The sequence below is a fragment of the Lentinus tigrinus genome (genome assembly GCF_003813185.1).
Source record: "Lentinus tigrinus ALCF2SS1-7 unplaced genomic scaffold L226scaffold_14, whole genome shotgun sequence".
NCBI lineage: Eukaryota > Fungi > Basidiomycota > Agaricomycetes > Polyporales > Polyporaceae > Lentinus > Lentinus tigrinus.
Window position 1 is genome coordinate 488,000 of NW_027137923.1, and position 21,158 is coordinate 509,157.

At 57.2% G+C, this 21,158-nt stretch overlaps 8 protein-coding genes across 8 annotated transcripts; 3 read left to right on the forward strand and 5 right to left on the reverse strand.

Annotated features, from left to right (window-relative positions):
• Positions 1-57: 57 nt before the first annotated feature.
• On the forward strand, positions 58-1,887 carry L226DRAFT_437320 (HET-domain-containing protein; the record flags this gene model as incomplete). The annotated part of the gene is made up of 3 exons (XM_067674775.1): positions 58-415; positions 501-697; positions 1,690-1,887. Coding segments are annotated over 3 exons (753 nt in total), but the record flags the coding sequence as incomplete, so codon positions are not given.
• Positions 1,888-4,182: 2,295 nt separating this feature from the next.
• On the forward strand, positions 4,183-6,108 carry L226DRAFT_560899 (uncharacterized protein; the record flags this gene model as incomplete). The annotated part of the gene is made up of 11 exons (XM_067683395.1): positions 4,183-4,214; positions 4,282-4,316; positions 4,380-4,534; positions 4,671-4,713; positions 4,772-4,875; positions 4,931-5,021; positions 5,142-5,291; positions 5,351-5,366; positions 5,416-5,464; positions 5,522-5,574; positions 5,640-6,108. 11 exons carry the CDS (start codon positions 4,183-4,185, stop codon positions 5,890-5,892), a joined length of 981 nt encoding a protein of 326 aa, XP_067534824.1. The 3' UTR covers positions 5,893-6,108.
• Positions 6,109-6,528: 420 nt separating this feature from the next.
• L226DRAFT_463933 (NAD-dependent formate dehydrogenase) lies at positions 6,529-8,156 on the reverse strand (the record flags this gene model as incomplete). Its single annotated transcript, XM_067675826.1, has 8 exons — positions 6,529-6,563; positions 6,617-7,235; positions 7,303-7,482; positions 7,541-7,603; positions 7,658-7,711; positions 7,772-7,816; positions 7,878-7,952; positions 8,025-8,156. 8 exons carry the CDS (start codon positions 8,154-8,156, stop codon positions 6,529-6,531), a joined length of 1,203 nt encoding a protein of 400 aa, XP_067534825.1.
• Positions 8,157-9,615: 1,459 nt separating this feature from the next.
• On the reverse strand, positions 9,616-12,190 carry L226DRAFT_464048 (EXS-domain-containing protein; the record flags this gene model as incomplete). Its single annotated transcript, XM_067675834.1, has 4 exons — positions 9,616-10,297; positions 10,348-10,569; positions 11,445-11,642; positions 11,745-12,190. 4 exons carry the CDS (start codon positions 12,188-12,190, stop codon positions 9,616-9,618), a joined length of 1,548 nt encoding a protein of 515 aa, XP_067534826.1.
• A 310-nt stretch (positions 12,191-12,500) lies between these two features.
• Positions 12,501-13,577, reverse strand: L226DRAFT_523590 (uncharacterized protein; the record flags this gene model as incomplete). The annotated part of the gene is made up of 2 exons (XM_067678826.1): positions 12,501-13,430; positions 13,485-13,577. The coding sequence occupies 2 exons, from the start codon at positions 13,575-13,577 to the stop codon at positions 12,501-12,503; spliced, it is 1,023 nt and encodes a 340-aa protein (XP_067534827.1).
• Positions 13,578-13,672: 95 nt separating this feature from the next.
• Positions 13,673-15,198, reverse strand: L226DRAFT_87297 (uncharacterized protein). The gene is made up of 2 exons (XM_067687299.1): positions 14,552-15,198; positions 13,673-13,818 (listed from the first exon to the last, which is right to left on the reverse strand). The coding sequence occupies exons 1-2, from the start codon at positions 14,927-14,929 to the stop codon at positions 13,768-13,770; spliced, it is 429 nt and encodes a 142-aa protein (XP_067534828.1). The 5' UTR covers positions 14,930-15,198; the 3' UTR covers positions 13,673-13,767.
• Positions 15,199-17,912: 2,714 nt separating this feature from the next.
• L226DRAFT_546161 (uncharacterized protein) lies at positions 17,913-18,786 on the forward strand (the record flags this gene model as incomplete). The annotated part of the gene is made up of 2 exons (XM_067682402.1): positions 17,913-18,137; positions 18,205-18,786. 2 exons carry the CDS (start codon positions 17,913-17,915, stop codon positions 18,784-18,786), a joined length of 807 nt encoding a protein of 268 aa, XP_067534829.1.
• A 492-nt stretch (positions 18,787-19,278) lies between these two features.
• On the reverse strand, positions 19,279-21,139 carry L226DRAFT_553376 (uncharacterized protein; the record flags this gene model as incomplete). The annotated part of the gene is made up of 4 exons (XM_067682922.1): positions 19,279-19,432; positions 19,541-20,190; positions 20,726-20,854; positions 21,047-21,139. The coding sequence occupies 4 exons, from the start codon at positions 21,137-21,139 to the stop codon at positions 19,279-19,281; spliced, it is 1,026 nt and encodes a 341-aa protein (XP_067534830.1).
• Between the last annotated feature and the right edge of the window lie 19 nt (positions 21,140-21,158).

Sequence of the window (21,158 nt, forward strand, 5' to 3'; positions counted from 1 at the left end):
CGTGCGTACTCGATATCGCACAGCTGCTTGGACGTGTACTTACCACTCCTCCCATAGATGTGGCTTTTGAGCACCTCTCGAGCGGAGCTGACGTATTTCGCAAATCCTTCGCAAGTCCGCTTTGCAATACTCTCCCACGTCTGGCGGGAGAACGAGCAATCATTCCAAGACGTCCAACAACTGCAGACACAGTACGCGTCGGGCAATCCCCGTGACCACACCTCGGAGAAGATCAGGCGCTGTTGTCTTTACGCGGAACAGCATGGCTTCAAGTGGGTCTGGGTGGATACGTGCTGCATTGATAAGAGTAGTAGTGCAGAGCTCTCGGAGGCCATCAACTCCATGTATAAATGGTACGCAGGAGCGGCGGTCTGTTATGTTTTCCTGGACGATGTAGGAGATGAGGAAGACCCGCGTGGTGAGCTCGCTTCTGTGAATGACATTCATTGCGCGCTATAGTCCTAACACGATATATGCTGCAGAATCACCCACCCCATTAGACACTCCCTTCGCGCACAGCGAGTGGTTCACTCGAGGATGGACCCTTCAGGAACTCATTGCACCCACGTCCCTCTTAATCCTTTCCCGTCATTGGCGAACGCTCGGGACAAAGTACGATATGGCAGAGTTCCTCAAGACAATAACTGGGATTGACGTCCCAATCCTCCGACACGAGATGCCACTCAGCAGCATCAGCGTTGATGGGTAGCGCACTCCGCTGCGCGCGTACCACCGCCTCCGACGCGTCCTACGACCGTGACCACACCCTCCGACGTCCTCACTCCTTCTGCGCATCGCTCACGATGTCCTGCGCATGCGTCGTCGCTTGGAACGAGCCCGGAGACATACGAACTGTCGAGAACAAGCCGTCAGCGAGTCAGTGCGCGACACGTCGCCCGCGACGTCAGCCAAGAGCCCCAACGACCTCGGAAAGCCGTCCGCGTCGTCTCCGACGACCCACTCGACGCCGCAGTGCAACCCGGGATCAGCTCGAGACCGGCGCTTCACAGCGCTATACCGCGCTCGACGCGGTACCGCGTGCTGCCTCCTCCCCCGTCCCTCTCGACTTCTAACATATTTTCGCACCCGCGCGACACTCATAGGACTCGTACTATACCATTAGTTTAGCATCTACGTACCCCAGCATTAGCACACAATTCGACCCAGCTCTCCTTTCCACTTTACGCGCCCATGTGACCGCGACTAGCGCTTGAGCATCGGATATGTTTTCCCGCTTTTCTAGCTCTTTCTACATCTTCTGCTCCTTAGCAACCTTCAAGCAAAACGTCCACGTCATCTCCTAGCGTACTCTCCAATATATTGTCTAGCTAGCCTCTTGAATAGATAGGGTTTTCCCCTCCCCATCGACGTGTAGCTCTTAGTATTCGACCTCGACCTCGACTTCGACCCCTACGACTTCGTATCTTTTCGCAGACTCTCGCTTTCGCTCGTTATCACTCACTATCGATTCTAGTCTCTCGCATTCGACGTTGCAAGCTCCCGAGTGGCCGCCAAAGCGGTCTATCAGGCCCTACTCGACGTACAAGAATTCCTACAGCGCCCCCGCCGCTCTCCCTTCCATCTCCCATCCATCTCCCATCCACACTATCTCTCACTCTCACTCTTATCCGACTCCCCTCGTGCACGCCCGGACGGACCATCGCACCTTCGGATCTCACTCACGGCGAGTGTAGGTCCATCAGCGTCGCGCGACGTATGTCCTGGGCCGCGCGGAGACAGACCACACGCATAGAGGACCGAGCGTATTCCCTTATGGGTCTTTTCGGCATCCACATGACCCCCATTTATGGAGAGGGCACGAAGGCCTTCATCCGTCTGCAGCAGGAGATTATCAAACACTCTCCCGACCATAGCATATTCGCTTGGGGTCCTATCCACCAGTCCTACCCTTCCGCGAGCACAAACGCGTTCGCGTTCTCACATAACCTCGCTTCGGACAGGGCTCTCCTTGCTTCCTCGCCCGATGCATTCGAGCAGTCCGCCGACATTCACGCATGGGACCTGCACAACTTCACGTGCAAGCTGCACTGTGAGGTGCCCGACTTCCATCTTTCGGGCTATGGCATGCGTACGACCCTCCCGACGCTGCGCACCGCGTCTGCGGAAGGAGGTTATGTCTATGCCGTGATGTTGGCGTGCAAGGACGGCCGCGGGTTTCCAGTTATGCTGTTCCTGCAGCCCTCGGACGTGATCAACCTGAGCACGTTCACCGTGGGCGAGTACATCAAGGACGACCTCGCTCCGGTGTATAGCTACTACCGGGCCGCTTATTTTCCCCTCGGGAAGGACGCAACCACTGCTCGCGTCTTCTGTGGCTTGCGTCCAACCGAGCTCTACATCGAATTGCACAGAGGCGCATTGCAGCAGGCGAAGGCTCTTCGCGCGTACGACTCGCAGCTACCCATCACGCCCTCCAAGATTTCGCCTCGAATACACCATCATACCATGACTGGGACGTCCTCGAACGGCTACACCTTCTTCTTTCCTCCATGGGTGATCACCAGGATGACCAAATGCGGATTCACGCCAGACCGTCCCTGCGACGATGGGATGACCGTGGAGCTAGCGCCATGTCACGGTGAATCGCTTTCGCCGTTCTCCAGGCCTGCACGCATCCCGTTCTCTATCGTCACCTTCACGAACTCAAGTACAAGAGCGCGTTTCTCGGTCATCTTTGGATACCGGCGCAACACCACTTGTGGCCGGTCGTCCGGTCGGAGCTACTGTCCTTCGATCTTGGTGACCTCGGCTGGCATGCCGCACCAAGAGAGCGCAAAATCGTCTGAGTGCCTCTACATCCGGCGAGTCTCGAACTTCACAGTCTTGGCCGGGAAGGTGGTCCAAGTGCAAGTCAAGGAGCCTTGGGAGCGATTTCGTCCCCCACGTGGCAGGCTGAAAGATTCGATGGTTCACTTCATTGACCTCAGGATATCGTAGATGGTGATCACAACAACTCTTCATTATCCATCATTGATCTCACTCGCGTTTGCAGGCGAGGAGCTGGCGCGTGTCGCATTGCCTTAGCAAACCCTCCTCTCAAGCCGTTCAACATCGCATTCATCCTTACTCAAGGCTCGTCGCCACTGACTTGACGTGCGACGCCCCTGTCTGCCTCGATGTCTCGCGGTACTCTGGTCATTGCAACGTCGGCCCGGTGCGGGTGCTTGCTTGGGTGCAGGTGCTGGAGTTGCGGCACTGTGGCGGAATGCTTTGCGTCCGCTCCTCTAACTCCGGGAGAACGCTGCAGGCGGGGTTAGGTCCGACCTCGGCGACTCCGCCATGCGGGGAGCCCTAGCGTTCTGCTGGGGATGATCAACGGGGCCCGGGGGAGACACGATCTACGGCCAAGTGGTCACCCGGACGTTGAGCACGACTGCTGGTGGAGCGCAGCCCCGCGGGCGAGGAGGCGCGGCTGATGATGTTCTGTTTGTGCGTGCTCCTGCTCACGCTGTGGGCGTTGTTGAGCCAGGCTACGTGAGATGCAGTAGGAAGGATGGATTCGATGACGGATGACGAGAGATGCGATAATACTGTACCACCGCCCACGGGATTCATGATAGGTTTCACTGAAACACTTCCTGATAATATCCACGTTTACATTTATATTACGGATTGTATTTATGTTCAACTTCGGTTGCAGCGTGTATACGTAGATCGTGTTCCTTCAGCACACGCTGTACGTACTTTTTTATAGGCCTATTGATCACGATCACATTGACTCGTCCTCATCCATTTCGGCGCGAGCACGGTGGCGGTTTGATATGGGCGGCGCGAGCTTACGAGTAGACTAGCTGGCGAGCTTGACATATGCATTGACCTCGTTGCGGTAATAGGACACCGGCGCGCGAATCGAAGCAAGATCGAGATCTTATCAGCGGCGTCATAGTCTCCACGTTGCAAGTGTGTACAATTTCAGGCTTCAGTATGAATGGTCATGGTCATGAGGTACGGCCTCGTTCTTGTTTTTTCTCCTCCTATCAAGACATATCATCGTCGCTCTACGCAATATACACGAGTCGTAACTTGATGAATGGATGGATCCACGTTAGAGGTTTTGCTTCTGTCCTGCGCATTGCTCGTGTGGTCCCAGTTACAGGCTCGCAGATATAAATGCGGGCTTCATCGGCTTCTCTTCAGACGTGAATTGGACCCTGCTGCATGATGTCCTCTACGGTGGCCATTTTCCAGAATGTGTATGTTGTCAAGTTCCCGATGTCTATTCCGCGATTTCCACACACACTGTTGACACGCATCCTTCAGTGTGGTATCCGAATATTGTGTGCTCGCGGGGGCTAGTGAGTTTTTTTGGTGATGCACGAGCCTTCTAGCCACTTACAAGTCTCTGTCTCGTGCTGCAGCCTTGATATTTTGGGAATACTTGGCGCTCCTCCCGCAGGAAATCGACCTCTTCTGGAAGGGAAGACTGTCTGTGGCGTCCGTCCTCTTTCTGAGCAACAGATACCTGTCGCTTCTGACTGAGATATTACAAACTACAAACCCTACATCTGACCAGGTTCGTCGTCGCATGAGTATTGTACGCGCGCAATGTTTTCACGGATTGATCGTGCAGAGGTCTTGCATTTTATCAACGAGTCCGTTCGATGTGCAACTGAAACCGCATTTGACCCAGCTGTGACATCGTTGTGAAGGCTTATCAAACGATCAGCATGCTGCCGTACATTCCCTGGGCAGGTTAGTTGTCTCATGACTCGTGCGCTCTGTGCATTGGTCTCATATGATGCCGCTGCAGTATTTTCTGCCTTACGAACATCAGCCCTGTGCCCGCCTCGCCTCAAGTGGCTATTGGGTAGTTTCGTCCTTTTCTTGTCTTCCGTGCCTATATGGATCAACTTGGTGAGTTGCGTTGAATTAATTCACGTGGTGCACTTCAATTCTCATCATCAAGTAGTCTCTTTATCGTTGGTTGAGCACCACTATACTACCAACACTTGGATGTATCAGTGTTAACACAGCTTTACCCCTACAACTCGGCAGAGAGTGAGTACGACATACGCTGAGGACTTTGAAAATCTAACTTACTAGACACCGCAGCTGTTCGTAACCTGTCAATCCGATTCTTGCGGTTTATGTCTGAGACGTGCTGACTTACTACTCTCTAGTCACTATCATCTCTAGGACCTGCCTCATTGTTTCCGACTTCATTGTCTTGGGCGTAACTTGGTACGGAACATACCGTACTATTCAATTGGTGCAGGTTGCCGCCGGAGAACAGAGCAAGCATACTTATTCAGGAGTACTTTCTCGAGATGGTATGCTGTTTCCTCTGTGCTAGCATATCCCCAGAGCTAACTTGATAAACTGCTATCAGGTACAGTCTACTTCGTGTAAGTTCTAATCTTTGTTTATTCTTGCACCACATTCACCTTTATCCAGTATCCTCGCAACACTAAATCTTCTTCACCTGCTGTTCACGTTGCTTTCCGTACGTCTTTGAAACTGAAACATCCTCTATGGTTGAGAGACTTCATCCTTGCCCCAGATCGCCTTTGATTCCCTTCAGTCCGCTAGCGTTTTTACGGCCTTCACAGATCCGTATGTTTCACATTTCCATCCCGATGTGTCGGGCTCGTATCGCTGCATGCTAATGCATTCTATAGTCTCACATCAATCCTCGTATCGCGGTTCCTCCTCGACTTGCAAGAAGTCGGTCGATACCGGGCTGATCCGCAATTGTCCAGTCTGTCTGTTGGCCAGGGCTCGCTTCACTTCAACTCCAGGGTGTTCGGTTCGTTGGGTGAATTGCTTCCTCCTCCGGGAGACACTTCGCTCGAGGACGAACGACTCGCCGCCGAAGACGCATCCGAAGTAGGACAGGAGGCGGGGACGATTGGGGAGGAGGCGAGGGCTTAGTTGGTGGAATCGACGGACTCGGCAATAATGTTGTGGAATAGGAATCGACTATACGGCATCCGACCCGGTGTCGCTTGCCTTCGACGGACTTCGACCACTCATTCATCTTGTATCCAGCGTCGTAGACTGACACTCGTCTTGGAACTTCCCGCATGATTTGTAATTTATCCGAGTCGGCCTGACGGTATCGCAGGCTCTCTATCATGATAGCATTCCGCAGAGGGAGTGGACGCAGTGCCGGGACGCATGCGAACAGTCACGGAGGACGAAGATTCGAAGACGACGGTGTCGCTATTCAATTGATCTTGACCGCACTCCCGAGGCTGTTCCTCCTCATCGCTATTTCCCCAAGCAGTTCCGGAGCCCGATGCCCCTCCAGCAAATCAATCGTCTCTGCGCACACGTTCACCATCTTCTATTGCTCCAGCATATCTGCCAAATCCTCGTACAACTTCTCGAGCCATCGTTCTGGCGGTTCAGCAGGGTTCAGCCCACTCTCCGCGCTCAATGCACCATTGTTCAATCGACCGAGTCGCATCAGGCAGGAGCTTCAAGGTGAATGCGATTGATGTGAGATACTCGTACAACAGAGGATCGACTGCAATATATAATACAACATTCGAGCACGAAATCCACTCAGCGCTGACCGTACGCCTTGGTCTCGTAACCCTCTGCATCGCAATGTCAGCAATCTACCCGAGGAAAGATAGCGCAAGCGACGTACTCTTGCCAACAATGACGTTATGGGGCTCCTGGGGCTTGTTCAACAGGTAGTTCTCGAGGATGCTCTTCGTGCCGGCGGCGTAGCGCGCCTGGGCGTCGAGCGTCGTGCCCGAGTAGTGAGGGACCATGCCGTTACCACCGCCGAGCGGGTTCTTCATCGTCCTCCACGGGTGGTCCTTTGGCGCGGGCTGCACGTTCCACACGTCGCCCGAGTAGCCGGAGATCTGGCCGCTCTTGAGCGCCGCGGCGACGGCATCCTTGTCGCAGATCGCACCACGGGCGGTGTTAACGAGCCACGCGCCCTTCTTGAAGTGCTTCAGGAGCTCAGCATTGACGAGCCCGCGTGTGCCCTCGTGCAGTGGGCAGTTAACGGTGACGACGTCGCACTGGGAAACGAACTCCTTCAGGTCTTCAACGCGGCGGACCTTCACGGCCTTGGCGGCCTCCTCGGGGAGCGGGTTGTAGTCGTAGTAGAGCAGCTCCTTGCAGTCGAAGGGCAGGAGACGCTGCAGGACGCGGTAGCCGATGCGGCCCGCGCCGATGGTGCCGACGACCTTGCCCTCGAGATCGTACGCGGCACGCGCAACCTCGGAGACCTGCCAGTCACCGCGCTCGATCATCTGTAGTAATGCGCCGGGCGGATTAGCTCCGGCAACCTCCCCAAAGGCCGATAGACAGATGACAGACCTCGTGTGCCGGGACAAAGTTGCGGACGAGGAGGAGGATGCTCATAACAACATGCTCGGCAACCGAGACAACGTTCGAGCCGGAGACCTCGAGAACCTCGATGCCCTTGCCGAGCGCCGCGTTCAGGTCGACGTGGTCAGAGCCGACACCTGCCGTGATACAGATCTTGAGGTTCTTGGCCTAGCGACATATATGCGCAATGAATCACTGCGTCAAAGAAAGTTAAGTCACGACGTACCTTCTGGATAAGATCGTGGGTGAGGTATCCGGGGTGGAAGGGCGTGGTGATGAGGACCTCGGCCTACCCATGCATGTTAGCGCTGACAAGGACATAGACTCAGAGTTAAGAACATACGTCGACAATGTGCTTCTGGAAAGCAGAGTCGGGGCCTTCCTTCTCCTCCGTGACCTATAATATGCGCGTCAGAGCCGGGTTCTACTCAACCATCCGCGATGACCGGTCACTTACAACATATTCGTGGCCTTGCTCCTCGAGCCACTTCCGAAGGCCGAGCTTAGCGGGACGTAAGCTAAACTGCGCTTCGTGCTGGTAGTGCGGTGGACGACGTATATACCTGGTTTTCAATGGTGCCCAGGAGGCGGGGCTCCTGCTTGGCGGCCTCACCACCAGCGTACAGAACAGCGAGGACCTGGTGAGGGAATGGAACTATGACGTCAGCGGCCGCCGGGCTATCGTGCAGCACAACGAGCACCACGCGCACCTTCATACCGGCGGTGGATTGGTGGCTGAGAGAGGGTGCGAGACGGGCAGGGTTGAGGAGGCGTGGGGACTTGGCAGCAGAGGACAAAAGACCCCGTCTTATATGGGCTTGCGAGAGGCCGAGTCGGAGCATGGTCATGGGTTAAAGTGATTTAGCAGCGGTGTGAGATCGGGAGCCGAGCTGAATTGGGACTGGAGACGAGCGGTTGTCAGCGTGCGCGCGGACAGACAGGAGAAGCACGAATTGGATTCGGGATGGGACGAGAGAAGGGTAGGCGAGAATAGGGAACGGCAACGAGCAGACACACGCAAGAAGTATGCACGCACCGAACTGTCGACAATACGATCCACGTGGATAGCGCGGCGCACCGACTTGTTCCTGCTGACTTTGCGAGTATAGCTAGCCTGGTACGTCGTTGCTGGGCGCCGCTAGGCCTGCTATATGGTTTATATCCACGCCCGCCCACAAGCGTCCCCAATTTGAATGCCAGCTCCCGGCTCCCCACGACCAGCCTGCACACCGGCGCACCGCACGAATGTCAGCTGACCCTCATAGCCCACGAAATGGTGCTGAGAACGGACTGGGAAAGATGAACAAGCAGAAGTCCCTGTGTGCGCCCTCGCGCGCTTCCATCGCGCGCCGCGAAGGCTCCCGGTCAGCGCACAAGAATAGAAGGCTGAGAACGACGGACCGATATCCAGCCATCCATCCAGACGCGACTTGCTCCGAGGCTGCGACCATGACGAACTATTATCCGTGCGTATATTCTTCATGCCTGCCTCCCCTTCCATCATGTGTGCATCACCTCCCGCATCCCCGTAGGCCGCGGGGGCCGCGCGCAGTGTAGCGTCCTGGACGAATAGGTCAAGTACCCGAGCGCAGCCGCGAAGTCTCCTAAGTGCCTGCCCCTTCACATCGTCCATTCCCCCGCATGTCGCCTGACAGTTTAGCAAGCGGTTCTAGCCTCTGCGTACCTGGAGCTTCCGAACACTCTCTGCGGGAGACCCGGGGTCGTCGCGTTCTCATGCCCGCATCCCATCATACGCAATCACCCACTTCTACTCACATGCCTGGGCACGCGCCGCCTCTCCACAATGAATTCGCACAACGCGCCCCTGGGATCTCCTCGCCTTGCGGAACGCCGTAGATGCAGATCCTCGGCAGGACGTTGTCTGTTACTCTGTTTCTCAACTTCCTCGCGTCCAAGTTATGCCGGCATGGTGCGCTTGAGGCGCAAGGCGACCCTGTAGCAATGGAGGAGGAAGCGTCCGCTGCACCCAGTAGTGGTAAAAGTGTCGCATGAACATCCGTGGGCTGAGATTATGCGCGACGCCAATAGTACATTAGTAGACTAGCACCAGTCCTGCGCGGGATCGCTAACGTGAACGCAGCTCTCACATGAGTGTATGGGCCGCACTCACCGGCCTGCCAAGAAGGAAACATCCTCCATTCGTCCATCCCTTCCCACTGCGCCAGTTGCAGTTGCGCCCGCCATTCGCTGGTCCTCACCATCCACTCCGCTCTTCGCGTGCCGGCCTGACTGGCCTGACTGGCAGTTATCGATCCCAGGCTGCCGTGTCACTGTCAGTCTTCACCCGGCTTCAGAGTTGTGTCCGCTGATATCCGAGGGTACCATCTCGAATTCCTCCTGCTCGTGCACCGGCTCCCGGAACGTCTCCCTCCTCTCCATCGCGATCCCTCCCGCACCCGCACCCGCACCCATGCCCATGCCCACAGCCGAGCGCGGGGGCGACCGGGAGGCAGACTCGTGCACCTGCGCCTCCTTGATCGTCTCCCACTCGACGCGCAGGAACACCCACATCCACCTTCGTACGACCTCCGCGAGCTCGATCCAGAAGATGATCAGGTCGCCCTCCGCATACGAGTGCAGGTGGCTCGAGAGCTTTGCGGACCACGTCAGGCGCAGCACTAGGTCGACTAGGATCGCGAACGGATACACCGCGAGCGGGAACAGGAGCACGGGCCGGAGGCCCCACAGGTGCAGCGGGCGCTCTTGCGGGAGTGCGTACGCATGCGCGTGCGTGTGCGCCACATCGTCGGATCCGCCGTCGGGGTTGCTGTCGACAGAGGTCCGTCCCGGATTTTTCAGTAGTGCCGAACGTGAGTGCAGGCGCGGGAGAATGAGGGGGCGGGGTGGGGAGGATTGGCGGCTCGGGCCGCCTGCGTGTTTGGGTAGGAGGAGATCGAGTCCCCAGTCGTTAGTCACGTCCCACCAGAACGAATAGAGGGAGTTCACAGCAGCAGCCAAGAGCCTGCATGGGGTTAGGGTGATGGCTCATAGGTGATAGGATGGAGGACGCACCAAAGTCGGAATAGCTGGTGCTCGCCATGCCACGGCTGGCTGACAGCGCTCTCGCCCTTGAGAGCTAACGTATCAGACACGACGATACGCTGGGCCGCCGAGAGGAAGATCACAGGGAATGAGGAGGCGTACTTGAGTGCATTGAAGAGGGGCCGACGGCTCTCGTTATTTGGGGCGTTGTACTCGACGAGACATTGTCGTAGACGAACAGCGTAGGGTATACTGGGAGGGGGACAGAGTGAGTGCATGCGCTATAGAGATACGAGGAGATATATAGAGAAACGCTAACTTTACGTTCCAATTCCGACCCGAGCTGAGGCATCCTTGCCATCACCCGTGACCCCAGTCCAGGCTCACATAGACGAATGCGAGAGTACTCAAGACTCCAAAGTTCTGGGTGGGGACAGAAGCAATAGAGGGGATCCCAAGACCCGCAACATGGGGGGCGAGCTCGTTGGAACCACCGTCATTGCGGGTGATTCCGGTCACAGAAGGGGTTCCTAGTCATGCATGCCGTCACCCGCATACAGCCAGCCAACCGCTAGAGGCCGAATGCCTCCTCTAAGCCACGACTACGCGTGGGGCCATTGACACAAAAACCGACGAACCCCGCCGGTCATTGCAATAATCGGACATGACATGCCTCGATGTCCGCTATCAATTTCTCACTACTTCACCCACACATTGTATGCGCGAGAGCGCCTGCGGCGTCAGCCCAGGAGAGCTTGCACCTCGCCTGACAGGAGACCGATATCCCCGGTAATAATAAACCACGGGCGACTCTGGAGACGCACGAGCGATATCCGTTGTGTGTACCCATCTGAGCCCGGCTCCCAGCAAGTCCGCGTACCACCGAGACGCACTGAATTCATGAGCAAATGAACGGGGTGATCGGCCATGAAAACGCCTTGGTTGATAAATGAACGCAAAAGAGGTTTGCAGAGCGGAACGCCGGGGCAGTACCCATCTATTCGAGATGGAAAAACCTCACAGGGAAGGCGGTACCACGAGGCGGAGGGAAAACTCAAAGAAAAAGAAAGGAAGAAACGCCAAAGGAAACCCACAGAAACGCGTCACAAACGAAACGAGACACTCACCTCATAAGGGTAGGCAAAATCCAGCGCGTCAACCCGTCTTGCGCGGGCTGCGCGAGCAAGCTTCCGCTGGGGAGCAGCATATATACAGACAACCACATGTCGCCGAGGACCTTCGCAAAGGACGTGAAGATATCCGCGAACACCACGTCCGAGAAGTACACCCGGTGCGGCGACGGGAGCAGACACCTATGGATCGCACTGGCATGCAAAAACACAACAAGATAGGGGGCAAAAACGCGTCAGCACGCGTTCAATATATTTTCAGGCTGAAAGAGAGAAGACAGCGAAGCGAGTACTCACGCAAGAAACTTGTCCCGCTCGTGCTTGTACAGCACGTTGAACGGGCACATGAGCGCCGTCAACACACACAGCGACGCGAGCGCAGGGATGAACTTGAAGCTGTCCACGCTCTCGATGTCTCCGCGCGTCGCATACCGGAAGACGAGCCAACACGCGAACGTCCACACGAAGTACGTCACGAAAAGCTTGTACACTGGCCGGTGCGCCTGCAAGGAGTAGTGCGCGCCCTTCCAACCTGCGCGTCGGTCTGTCGGCAGCGGGGAGGTCAGACGGTACCCGTCATAGTTGTTCAGGTCGAGGACACCCGCAGCGTCGATGTGCCAGAGGTGGAGGCCGTGCAGGTTTGTCGCCCAGCCGAGGATACCAAGTCCGACGAGGCAGAGCACACGGAAGGGGAGCGGAAACGCAGAAGAAAAGTAGAGTTCGTCCAGAAAGTCGCTCTTCATCTATGCAAACGAAGGCGATCAGGCTGCTGGCGATGGCAAGTGGGATGGGAGGGACATGGAGGCAATGCGGCAAGCGGGTACAGCGTCACTGATCAAAACAGGTGGCGGCTACGCAGCGCGACAGGCGCCCATAATGTCTGGTGGCATGCGTCATGGTTAACACGACGGCTCGACGGTGTTCACGCTATATATGCGCGTGCATGACACATTATTATAGAGTACACATTATACCTCCAGCGTGTAGAACAGCTACAACCGCTGGGGTGGTGATGCAAGATACAAAGCAATTCGACCAAGCACTCTCTCCTCTTCATCTCGCTGGGTTACCGCCATCGACACATGCGTTGATATCGCCGCCAGGACAACCTGATGACTGCTCCTCCACCTCTGGTACCTCCGTAGAGGTGTCGGGGACCACAGTCGCATCCTGCTCTGTAACAGCAGGTGACGCAGCGGCCGTTCCGGCGTCGTTCGTAGCACCGATGTTCGTACATACAAGGCCATCGCAGGTCCCGTCTGTCCCAGAGGAAGCGATACGCTGAGTACGGCCTGCGTCCGCTCCGCCGCCGCCGGGCCGCGCGATAGCACCACCTCCAAGATAACGGTCGGATCTGTCTTCGCCCTCGCCGTCGGTGCTGCCATAGCTCGCGTAGCTAGAGCCTGTGGCTGAGCCAGTCATACCACCGTCAGCAGGATCGTTTGGGTAGCCTGATGCGTCGTTGACATTGCCAGGACTGGAAGTGCTTGGATAGCCAGATGTTCCGACAGCATCAGTGCCTGAGTCACCAGTCATCGCCGAGGCAGGATAGCTGGGGCTTGAGAAACCGTTTGGCGAGCCTGCATCGACGTTGGAAGGAGGATAGCCAGTAGACGGAGCGTCGACAGCAGCATCGGGAGAGGAGGACGTTCCTTCAGACGAGGCCGAGGGAGTATAGGGAGTAGATCCACTTGCGGCAGACGACGAAGGCGCCCCGTTGGCGGTCGAGGCATACGCAACGTTCTGATACGCAGAAGGATCGCCGCCATCGAAGCCATCGCCAGACCCGCCGACTCTAGAGCCATGAGCCGCACCTCCGCCGCTGGCAATTTTGCTGTTGTTCGGGATGGGGCAGGCTTGAAGAAGCGACGTGACGTCCGGGGAGACGCTATCGAGGGTGTTGCCATTCTGAAGCTGGGCGAGGGCGGCATTCGGGTCGCTGGGTTCTACGTTCAAGAATTGGCAAGTGACGCCATCGAGGGTCTGGTAGACGGTGTGGTGAGTTTTATGAGCAGGCATCATATACCGGACACATACCGTCATCACATCCTCCCCGCCTTGTGGCACAGGAGCACCTTCAGAGAGGCGGGTGAGAGCAACGAGATGGAGGAATACGAGGAGAGAGCGCATTGCAAAGCAAGTAGACAGCGTAAAGGAGTGTCGTTAAGTCGTAGAGACCGTGGGCGGGATAGCGATGATGGTAGACGAAACCAAAGAGGATGAGGGGGCGAGGAAACAGCTTTTATCCAACCACGCCCAGCGGCGGGCACGTCACCTGAAGAGAAGACAGCCCCGCCAGCCGTTGTCCGCGGCGACGCCGCTATTCGGGGCAGCAGGCAGGGGATGGCCTACGGGGCTTCGGTGACGACAGCTAACCAAAATGCCTGTCAGCCAGCGAAGACGTACGTTATGTTATGCAAGCGGGCGAAAGTCGCAGTCGGCTCCCGCGACCATGTCCAGCCAGGCAAATATTTTTGCCCGGGAGCAAAGCCGACGAGCCCATCGACTCCGACTTCTGGTCTTTGCACTTGGCCAGACTGGGTTCAACTGAACCTGGGCATGGGCGACACTACCGCCGCCGGCCCCTGCGGGGTCTGATGATGATATGAACCTATCGGTGAGCCAACGCCTTAAGAGGCAAGAGAGGTAACCCTCCAGTCCACAGGCGCACTGGACGCATGGGAGGTATCCACTCCTCCGATGCCCAGCACTCGGGAAAACACCGCATCCGTGTACCAGGTTAATGGCGTCGACTGATGGCCCTCTCCGAATCTCTGTGGCGCTGCCAGGGGACGAATGTTAATCTAACATGGACACAGGCGTCGGGCGCCGGATGACGGCCATCGGCTCTGTTGGTCTCTCGTCTCTGGTCACCGGTCGACCAGCAATGTGTTCGGATATTGCGGGCGCGCCCAGTTGCGAGGAACCCTGACTGGCCGTGGTGTGAACTCTCCCTCGCCCGCCGCGTCCAGTGCGCACCGGGAGAACCATCCTGCATCCTGTCCCAGTCAGCAACTGCGCATGTGTCACTGTCAAGGCCAGCTGGAGACCACAGCAGCGAATTCGAAGCGGGCGCCCATGATGTACAATTCGAAGCCGCTCACCTCACACCTTGCTTCTCGATCCGCAGTGCGCGACGCGCGGAATTGCTTACAGTAGTTCTGCGAAGCCAGATGTCGCCTTTTCGAGGGTCCTGCCTGCACACTCCCGCTCGGCGTCGCATCCGAGCTTCCCACAGGAGCACGCGGCGTGACGTCGGCCACCTTCGCCAGTCCTAGGTACCGTCTCCGCATCTTCTTGGGCGCATCATCCGCAGCCTGCTTGTACAGGCCGCATACGCATACTGCAATTGTTATCATCACGGATATGTCGCACCTATCGCAAGCCCCCTGGTCCGTGACGGCGACAGAACCCATACTGTAAGCAATACGCGGATTTGTATCCAGCAGGATGATGCAGACCCAGATCGCAATCTGCATCATCTTCTACATTGATCCCCTAGTCGTCCAGACTCAGACACCGCTTGCGACATGCTTGACTCTGATACGCGAGCAGGCCCGGTGAGATGTCTCCACCGATGCCGATCTGGGTGGCTGGGCATGCATCCGTGTCCGCGCCAATTGCAGCTCGCCGCACTTGTGATGTCGTGAGCATCAATGTGCGTGCCCGTATGGTGGAGCACGTCTCGGACTCGGTACGAGGTTATGGAACGCCAGGTTTGTTGGGCTTCAAACTGTTCAGGCGAATATCCCCGGGTTCGTTGCCGCAATTTCTGCGTCCTCTGGCTACGGTCCACGTCTCCTGACTGGCTCGCCAGTTCCACTCGAACCTAGCATTCGGATTGGACATCAGCATCCGGAAGAGCAAATAGTACGACATTTGAGGTAACCCCTGCTCACCTGGAGAATTTAGAGCGAGTACCGTACACATTGCAATGCCGTCGGGGGGACACGCCGTGGAGGCTAGGTTGCGCGCAGGCGGCCAGCTGTGAGCCGACATTTCTGCGGGTTGCGATGCTCTCGTGCATGAGCATCTGTCCCCCTAAAACGCCGTTGCGGATGCGCACAGTCCAAACAGCATCCGGCTATATATGAGAACGGCGACTGTTGGCCGCACGCACGCAGCAGCTGTCAGGACACAGGCAAGGCAAAGAATTAGAATTGGACCATACAGTACCCGAATCCGTACCCGCTCTCCGATCCTCGGCACCATGCGTGTGGAACTCGCGAAACCCTATACGAGTTGCGGAGTGGGTTCGCAACTAATGAACCTTCAAAATCGTGCGCCAATGAGTTGCGTAGGGTTCATCGCTCACCAGGGTGCACACAGCCTTTCTACAAGCTTGAGGAATGCGACTCGGACCGTGGCCGACGCAGGACCAAAGCCTATGACTGTTGTGGGACCGAAAGACCGATCAAGGCTCGAACTTGACGACTGCGGGGAAGAGAACACTGGTCCACACACCACAGGCTAGTGCGAAGGCCATGCTGTCGCTGACATTCCCTTCGTAAAGGAGATCATCGCAGCTTAGAGACGTTGCGTGTCCGCACGGCCAGTGCAAGCGGACGGAAGAGGCCGAGGGGACCCCTCAGGGCTGACGAGCATTGAATTCGAAGACTGTGGGACCGAATTGAATTGCGGCTGTAGGTCTCCGGTGAATCCACGCACCGAGTCCTTGCGATCTGTCATTACGAAACCACGGCGAGCCAAGAGAACTAGGATGACCGACGGCCGTCGGAATTCGTCTATCCAGGTCATCCAGGTATCGCAAAGCGGCGGGCGTCGTGATCTGCCAGGGTCAACGCGAGTCAATGGTCATGAGCATGAGCTGTGAGAACGTTCGCTGTGGCTATACGTACGGCTGGCTGTGTCAGACCGCCGCTCGACGCGATTAATTGAACTTGGCTGGAGACGAGCGGTACGGTGCCTCGGAGGTTAATCCGGAGAATGCTAGATTGTGGACTAGTAAGAGGGTTTGTCAGCGGCAACGGTGGAATGGGTGGATAGCTACGCTGCTGTCACACGATACCTGGCTCACGCAAGGACACCGATATGGTCTGTGCACCGCATCGTACTGTGCGGACATCGGGATCGGATGAATGGTGTCAGGCCATTCCATTCTTACTGCCAAGGAGCCCTGGCTGGATCCGCAGGGAGTGACAGTTGCCAGATACGACCATGGCGCGCTATCGGATATGGCTAAGTATACCGGAGTACTGTGAACGACGAACATCACTGATTCGCCTGCCGCAGCCCGTCAGGGTAAGCCCGAGTAAGGCTTAACACGACGTGAGCGAGCCGCCACGGGCGGTAGGCAGTACGAATGACACGCCGTGCGGGGTGGAATTTGAATAGTGCATGGATGAGTGAGCGGCGGAGAGCCAGAGGCGCGGCGCCTCTGAGCGGGGACCGGATAGAGTTTAGATCGAAGGTGTGCGTCTCTGCGGACTGTGCGGGGATGAGTCAGTGGCAGAACGGAGCCCGACGACGGTGGAATGCTCGAAGCCGGGATTACGGGGTACGTGTCGTCGTGGCAAGGATCAGCGGGCGCCGTGACAAGTGGACGAGCGTGGTCTGGCTGGTGTCAAATTCGACGGAGGGTTGTGTGGTGGGCGCTGCGCATTCAAATCAAGTGTGACCATGCGAAACTCGCGCAGGCGGATATGTGGATATACGACGGAGGTGGTGGTTGCGGGCAGAGAGTGCATGAGTCACGCCCGGCCGGAGGAGATGGGTGCGCTAAGAGGCCGAGGCCGAGCGCCGCGGGCGTTGGAAGCACGGATCGTTGAAAGCTTGAAACTGATCGCATCGGCCATAGTGCGAACTCGCGTACATGATAAACCCGTTTATGCAGACCTCCACGCACACGCCCCAATTTGACCACCATAGTCAAATGCGACAAACGCCGAGAACACGGCTGCCGTGGGTGGCTGGCCACTGGCCCGGGAGGAGCCCGCTGTCTGTCAAAGGCCACGCCAGCCGCATGCTGAGGCCGGCTGTGTGAGCTGCGCGGGCGGGATACATAAGCCAGCTGCTGAGGCGGCATCGTGAGATTGGAAGTGCAGATCGCGACGTCAAATTCGAGGCAAGCCGTGATGGATATTGCGCAAATTTACGGAGTATTTTCGCGGCGAGTGGCCCTGATGAGGAGAGGGGGCCGAAGACTCGGGCACAGCAATCAAAGGGGGCGGAGGAACAGCGCCCGTGGTGATGGCAGACTCGCAGCTGCGCTCACGACAGTCACGGAATCAAACATTTCCTTTGCTCCTAGGCGCTCTCAGTCAAAGTCAAATACAGTTCCCCCATGCCTCCGCTCCCGGCCTTCATAATCCCCGCCTGAGCCCCTCTTACTGCCCCCGATCTCTCGCCCAGACCTCCCCCATACCACTACTAGTACTGCCTGCCCTCTCCTCCTCCTTCTCCTCCTCCTGCCCCTCCACACACTCTCGCCCCCCGCACACAACCATGACGCGCGGCCGCAGAAAGGATATGACCATCCCGCCCTCACGCGCGCTTCTCCAGCAACGTGACTACCGCGCCCGCAAGGCACAGTACCTTGCCGACCTCGAGCTCCGCGTAAAGAAGGCAGAAGAGGAGAACGTCCTCCTCCGCAAGGAGGTCGACTCCCTGCAGGCCAAACTCCAGGCCGCCGCCCCACCACAGGCGCAGTCCCCATATGGTCCCGAAGTGGTATGTGTAGTAATCCCCAGCAGTCCCGCGCGATCGCCGAGCGTACTGACGCCCTCCTCCCACACAGGCCGCTGCCTCCTCGGACCTCATGCACCATCTCACAGTCGCCGCTGCTTCGATTACACGTTTCCAACAGCTCGCCTTCTATCCAGGCCCATCGTCGGCTGCTGGGCCTGCCCCCCATGTCAATCGCACGCCGATTACGCTAGCCACACCCACATACACTCCGTCTCCCGTAGCACCACCACATGCTAACAAGCTCAGCGTCTCGCCACGCATAGAGCTTCCTCCTTTGGCTCTTTCCCCATCCAACCGCCACCTCGCGACCGACCGTGACCGTCAGTACCGGGACTCCCTGTCATCCGTATACCCGCACCGCTCTCTGCCCTCCACCGTCATGGGGCCGGCACCGCATTCCCACAAATACCCCAGTCCAAAGGACCCTGACTGCTGCGGGGGCTTTATGGACTGCCGAGATCTCGTCGAGGATGACGAGGATGACGACGACATGGACGAGGACGACCATGACAGCACAGTTGGCCGCTCGCGGTCAAGGTTCACGCAACGCATGTCCGACGTCAGATCCACAACGTCCTCGTTGTCGGGTCCGGAAGACAGCGGGAATTCTCATCCCTTCGGCGCGCGATGATGACTCGACTTCCCTTCTGCCGCTGTGCGCCCACGAACTCATCATGGTCAGTGCTTTCGATTTGACTAGCGGGAGACTTCCTGTAACTGACACATCTCCGGTCCTCGCCGCAGGTTCTTCCATTGTTCTATATAGGGCTTCTATCGGACAATGCTACAGTGCCCGCTCTGTGTTGCTACTACACTATATCCCCGTCTACATCGCTGTATTGTCTAATCACCGCTGTATAACACACGCTCGGACGACCGATGCCATCCCCAGAACATGCTATCTCCTTGCTATGCACGCTATGAAACGCATTCCCTGTCACCTTCAAAATGCACGAGGTCTCAAGGAACGGACTCGCAGCACGTCGTCTGATTGTTGATCAGGACTATCAATGATTGTTCGCTATCGAATACCACAGTGGGCGTACTTCGACGCCTTCTTTCTCCTTCTATCTATCTAGTAAAGACGACCGAGCTCTAACCCCGAACAGAGGTACGAGCGGGTTTAGGTCACCGGTCTCACGGCCTCCTCCAGATTCCGTGCCCGCTCGGCCCAATCCCACCTGTCCATCCCGCCAAAATCAATAGTCATCGCTCCCGACGCCAGATTCACCTGCAGCTCGCAAATGTGGCTTACGCGCGCGCGCCAGCTGTCGCCGCTGCACTCGCGTCACACCACGCCCCGCCGCATTGTATTGCATCGCATTTCGCAGAACGATCAGACGAGAACATTGAGGTGCAGGATGATGCATGAAAGAAGCACTTACGTCGCCGTGCCGTACATCGCCGCGCCCTTCTGGCTCACCAGCCGCACGCACTGGTCCTCGTTCGACTTGGCGTCGTATATCCACAACGTCTTCCCGGTGTACACCTCCTGCCACCCGTCGTGGTCTACGAGGCGGTTCGGCGGACGGATACGCTTCGTGCCCTGAGGCGGGTTCGGGGCCCGTCGGGCGTCGACGTCGTTCAAGAAACGGAGCGCGGCGAGATTAGAAATCCCCGAGAGCTTCGCGCGTTCGTCGGGCGATGCTGCATTGACGACGAAGAAGACGGGGGCCCCAGAGGCATTGTCCTCCTCCTCGAGGTCTTCCGGGTCTTCCGCCTCCATCGCCGAGTCGCCCCCAGCATCGGTCGAGGATGATGCTGCGGCCTGGGCGGCGGATGGTGCCTCGGAGTCTGCGTCTGCGTCCGTGTTCGTATCGTCGTCTGCGGGCTCCGTGGTGACCTCGGCTGCGAACTCGGCCTCGGCGTCCTGGAGCCGCGTGTGGAACACCTGCCAGGCGTCCTCGTTCGTGTAGTCGGTGCGCAGGAGGATGCCGATGCCTGGTGCGTCGTCGGAGATGTCGTCGAGTGGATCTTCGTCTGTGTTGAAGTCGGCTTCTTCGATGCCCTCCGCGGACGGGGGATTTTGACTGATCTGTGATGACGCAGAGAATTAATTATGACAGTTCATGTAGCCGTAACGGTAACGAAGCAGTTGAGGGAGCTGTGTCATGTCAGGACCCTGCTACGCGGTTACAGGTTCGTCAGGGTTCGTCCTTGGGTTCCCCAACAAGATCAAAATGCGTCAAGATTAACAGACACGGACAGATCTCCTGGATCCGCCACGATCAGGCATGTCGTTTCAAAATCTCGCTTATTGCCCGAGCCTAACTCACGGCTTTCAAGCTGTGAGGCCGTTCTCATGGCAACAACAGTAGAAACGACGTCCGCAAGTCATGTACGTCTGGTCTGAGCGTCCCCCGACCGGCAAGATCTGCTTGCTACATGGAGGGCAATAGGAAGAGGGCACGCCTCGCCGCGCGGGAGTGAGACGTGTCATTTTCCTGCTGTCCTCCCGTAACGGGCTCACGATACGCGATGTGCCGTGAGAGACGTCTCCTCATCATTTCTCATCACTGTTACTTGTAACCGTAGCATGCGTCCTGAATAGCAATCAAAAGGTCACTCACCGTGGTCAGGTAGGCATTCTTGTCTTCCGGAGAGAGACTCCAGAACAATTCTGCTACACGGAGCCGCCACTTACGTCTGCCCTCCGCAGGGAAACGCGACTTCACGGAACCATAATGCTCCTGCACACGCTAGAATCAAAAAGGATCGTTCGAAGATCGGAGGGAGTGTGAGCTTCTGACCGCGAGGAAGAGGGCGAGGCTCGGTCCGCCAAGTGCTTGCGATGGATCCATCTGGGCGGTGAGTGCTTTAGTACGACGGCAGCGACGCGGTCGATAAGGTACTAGTAGCGCAACGCACATAGTCTGATGAAGTACACTCACAAGCAAACAGGTTGCAGCTGGAGGCGAGTTACCGGCGGCAGTCAGTGATTTTTGCTCCCGTTTCGCTTGGCGCTTCCCTTCCATCAGGGTCATGCGCCCACAGATCGTCCAA

What these genes read in the sequence shown, in the direction of transcription:
- L226DRAFT_87297 (XM_067687299.1), bottom strand. Translation starts at nt 14,929, where the DNA reads ATGATGCAGATTGCGATCTGGGTCTGCATCATCCTGCTGGATACAAAT. An exon ending in ATCGAGAAGCAAGGTGTGAG is followed by an intron (nt 13,819 to 14,551) that starts GTGAGCGGCTTC and finishes CATTTTGGTTAG; the next exon opens with CTGTCGTCACCGAAGCCCCG.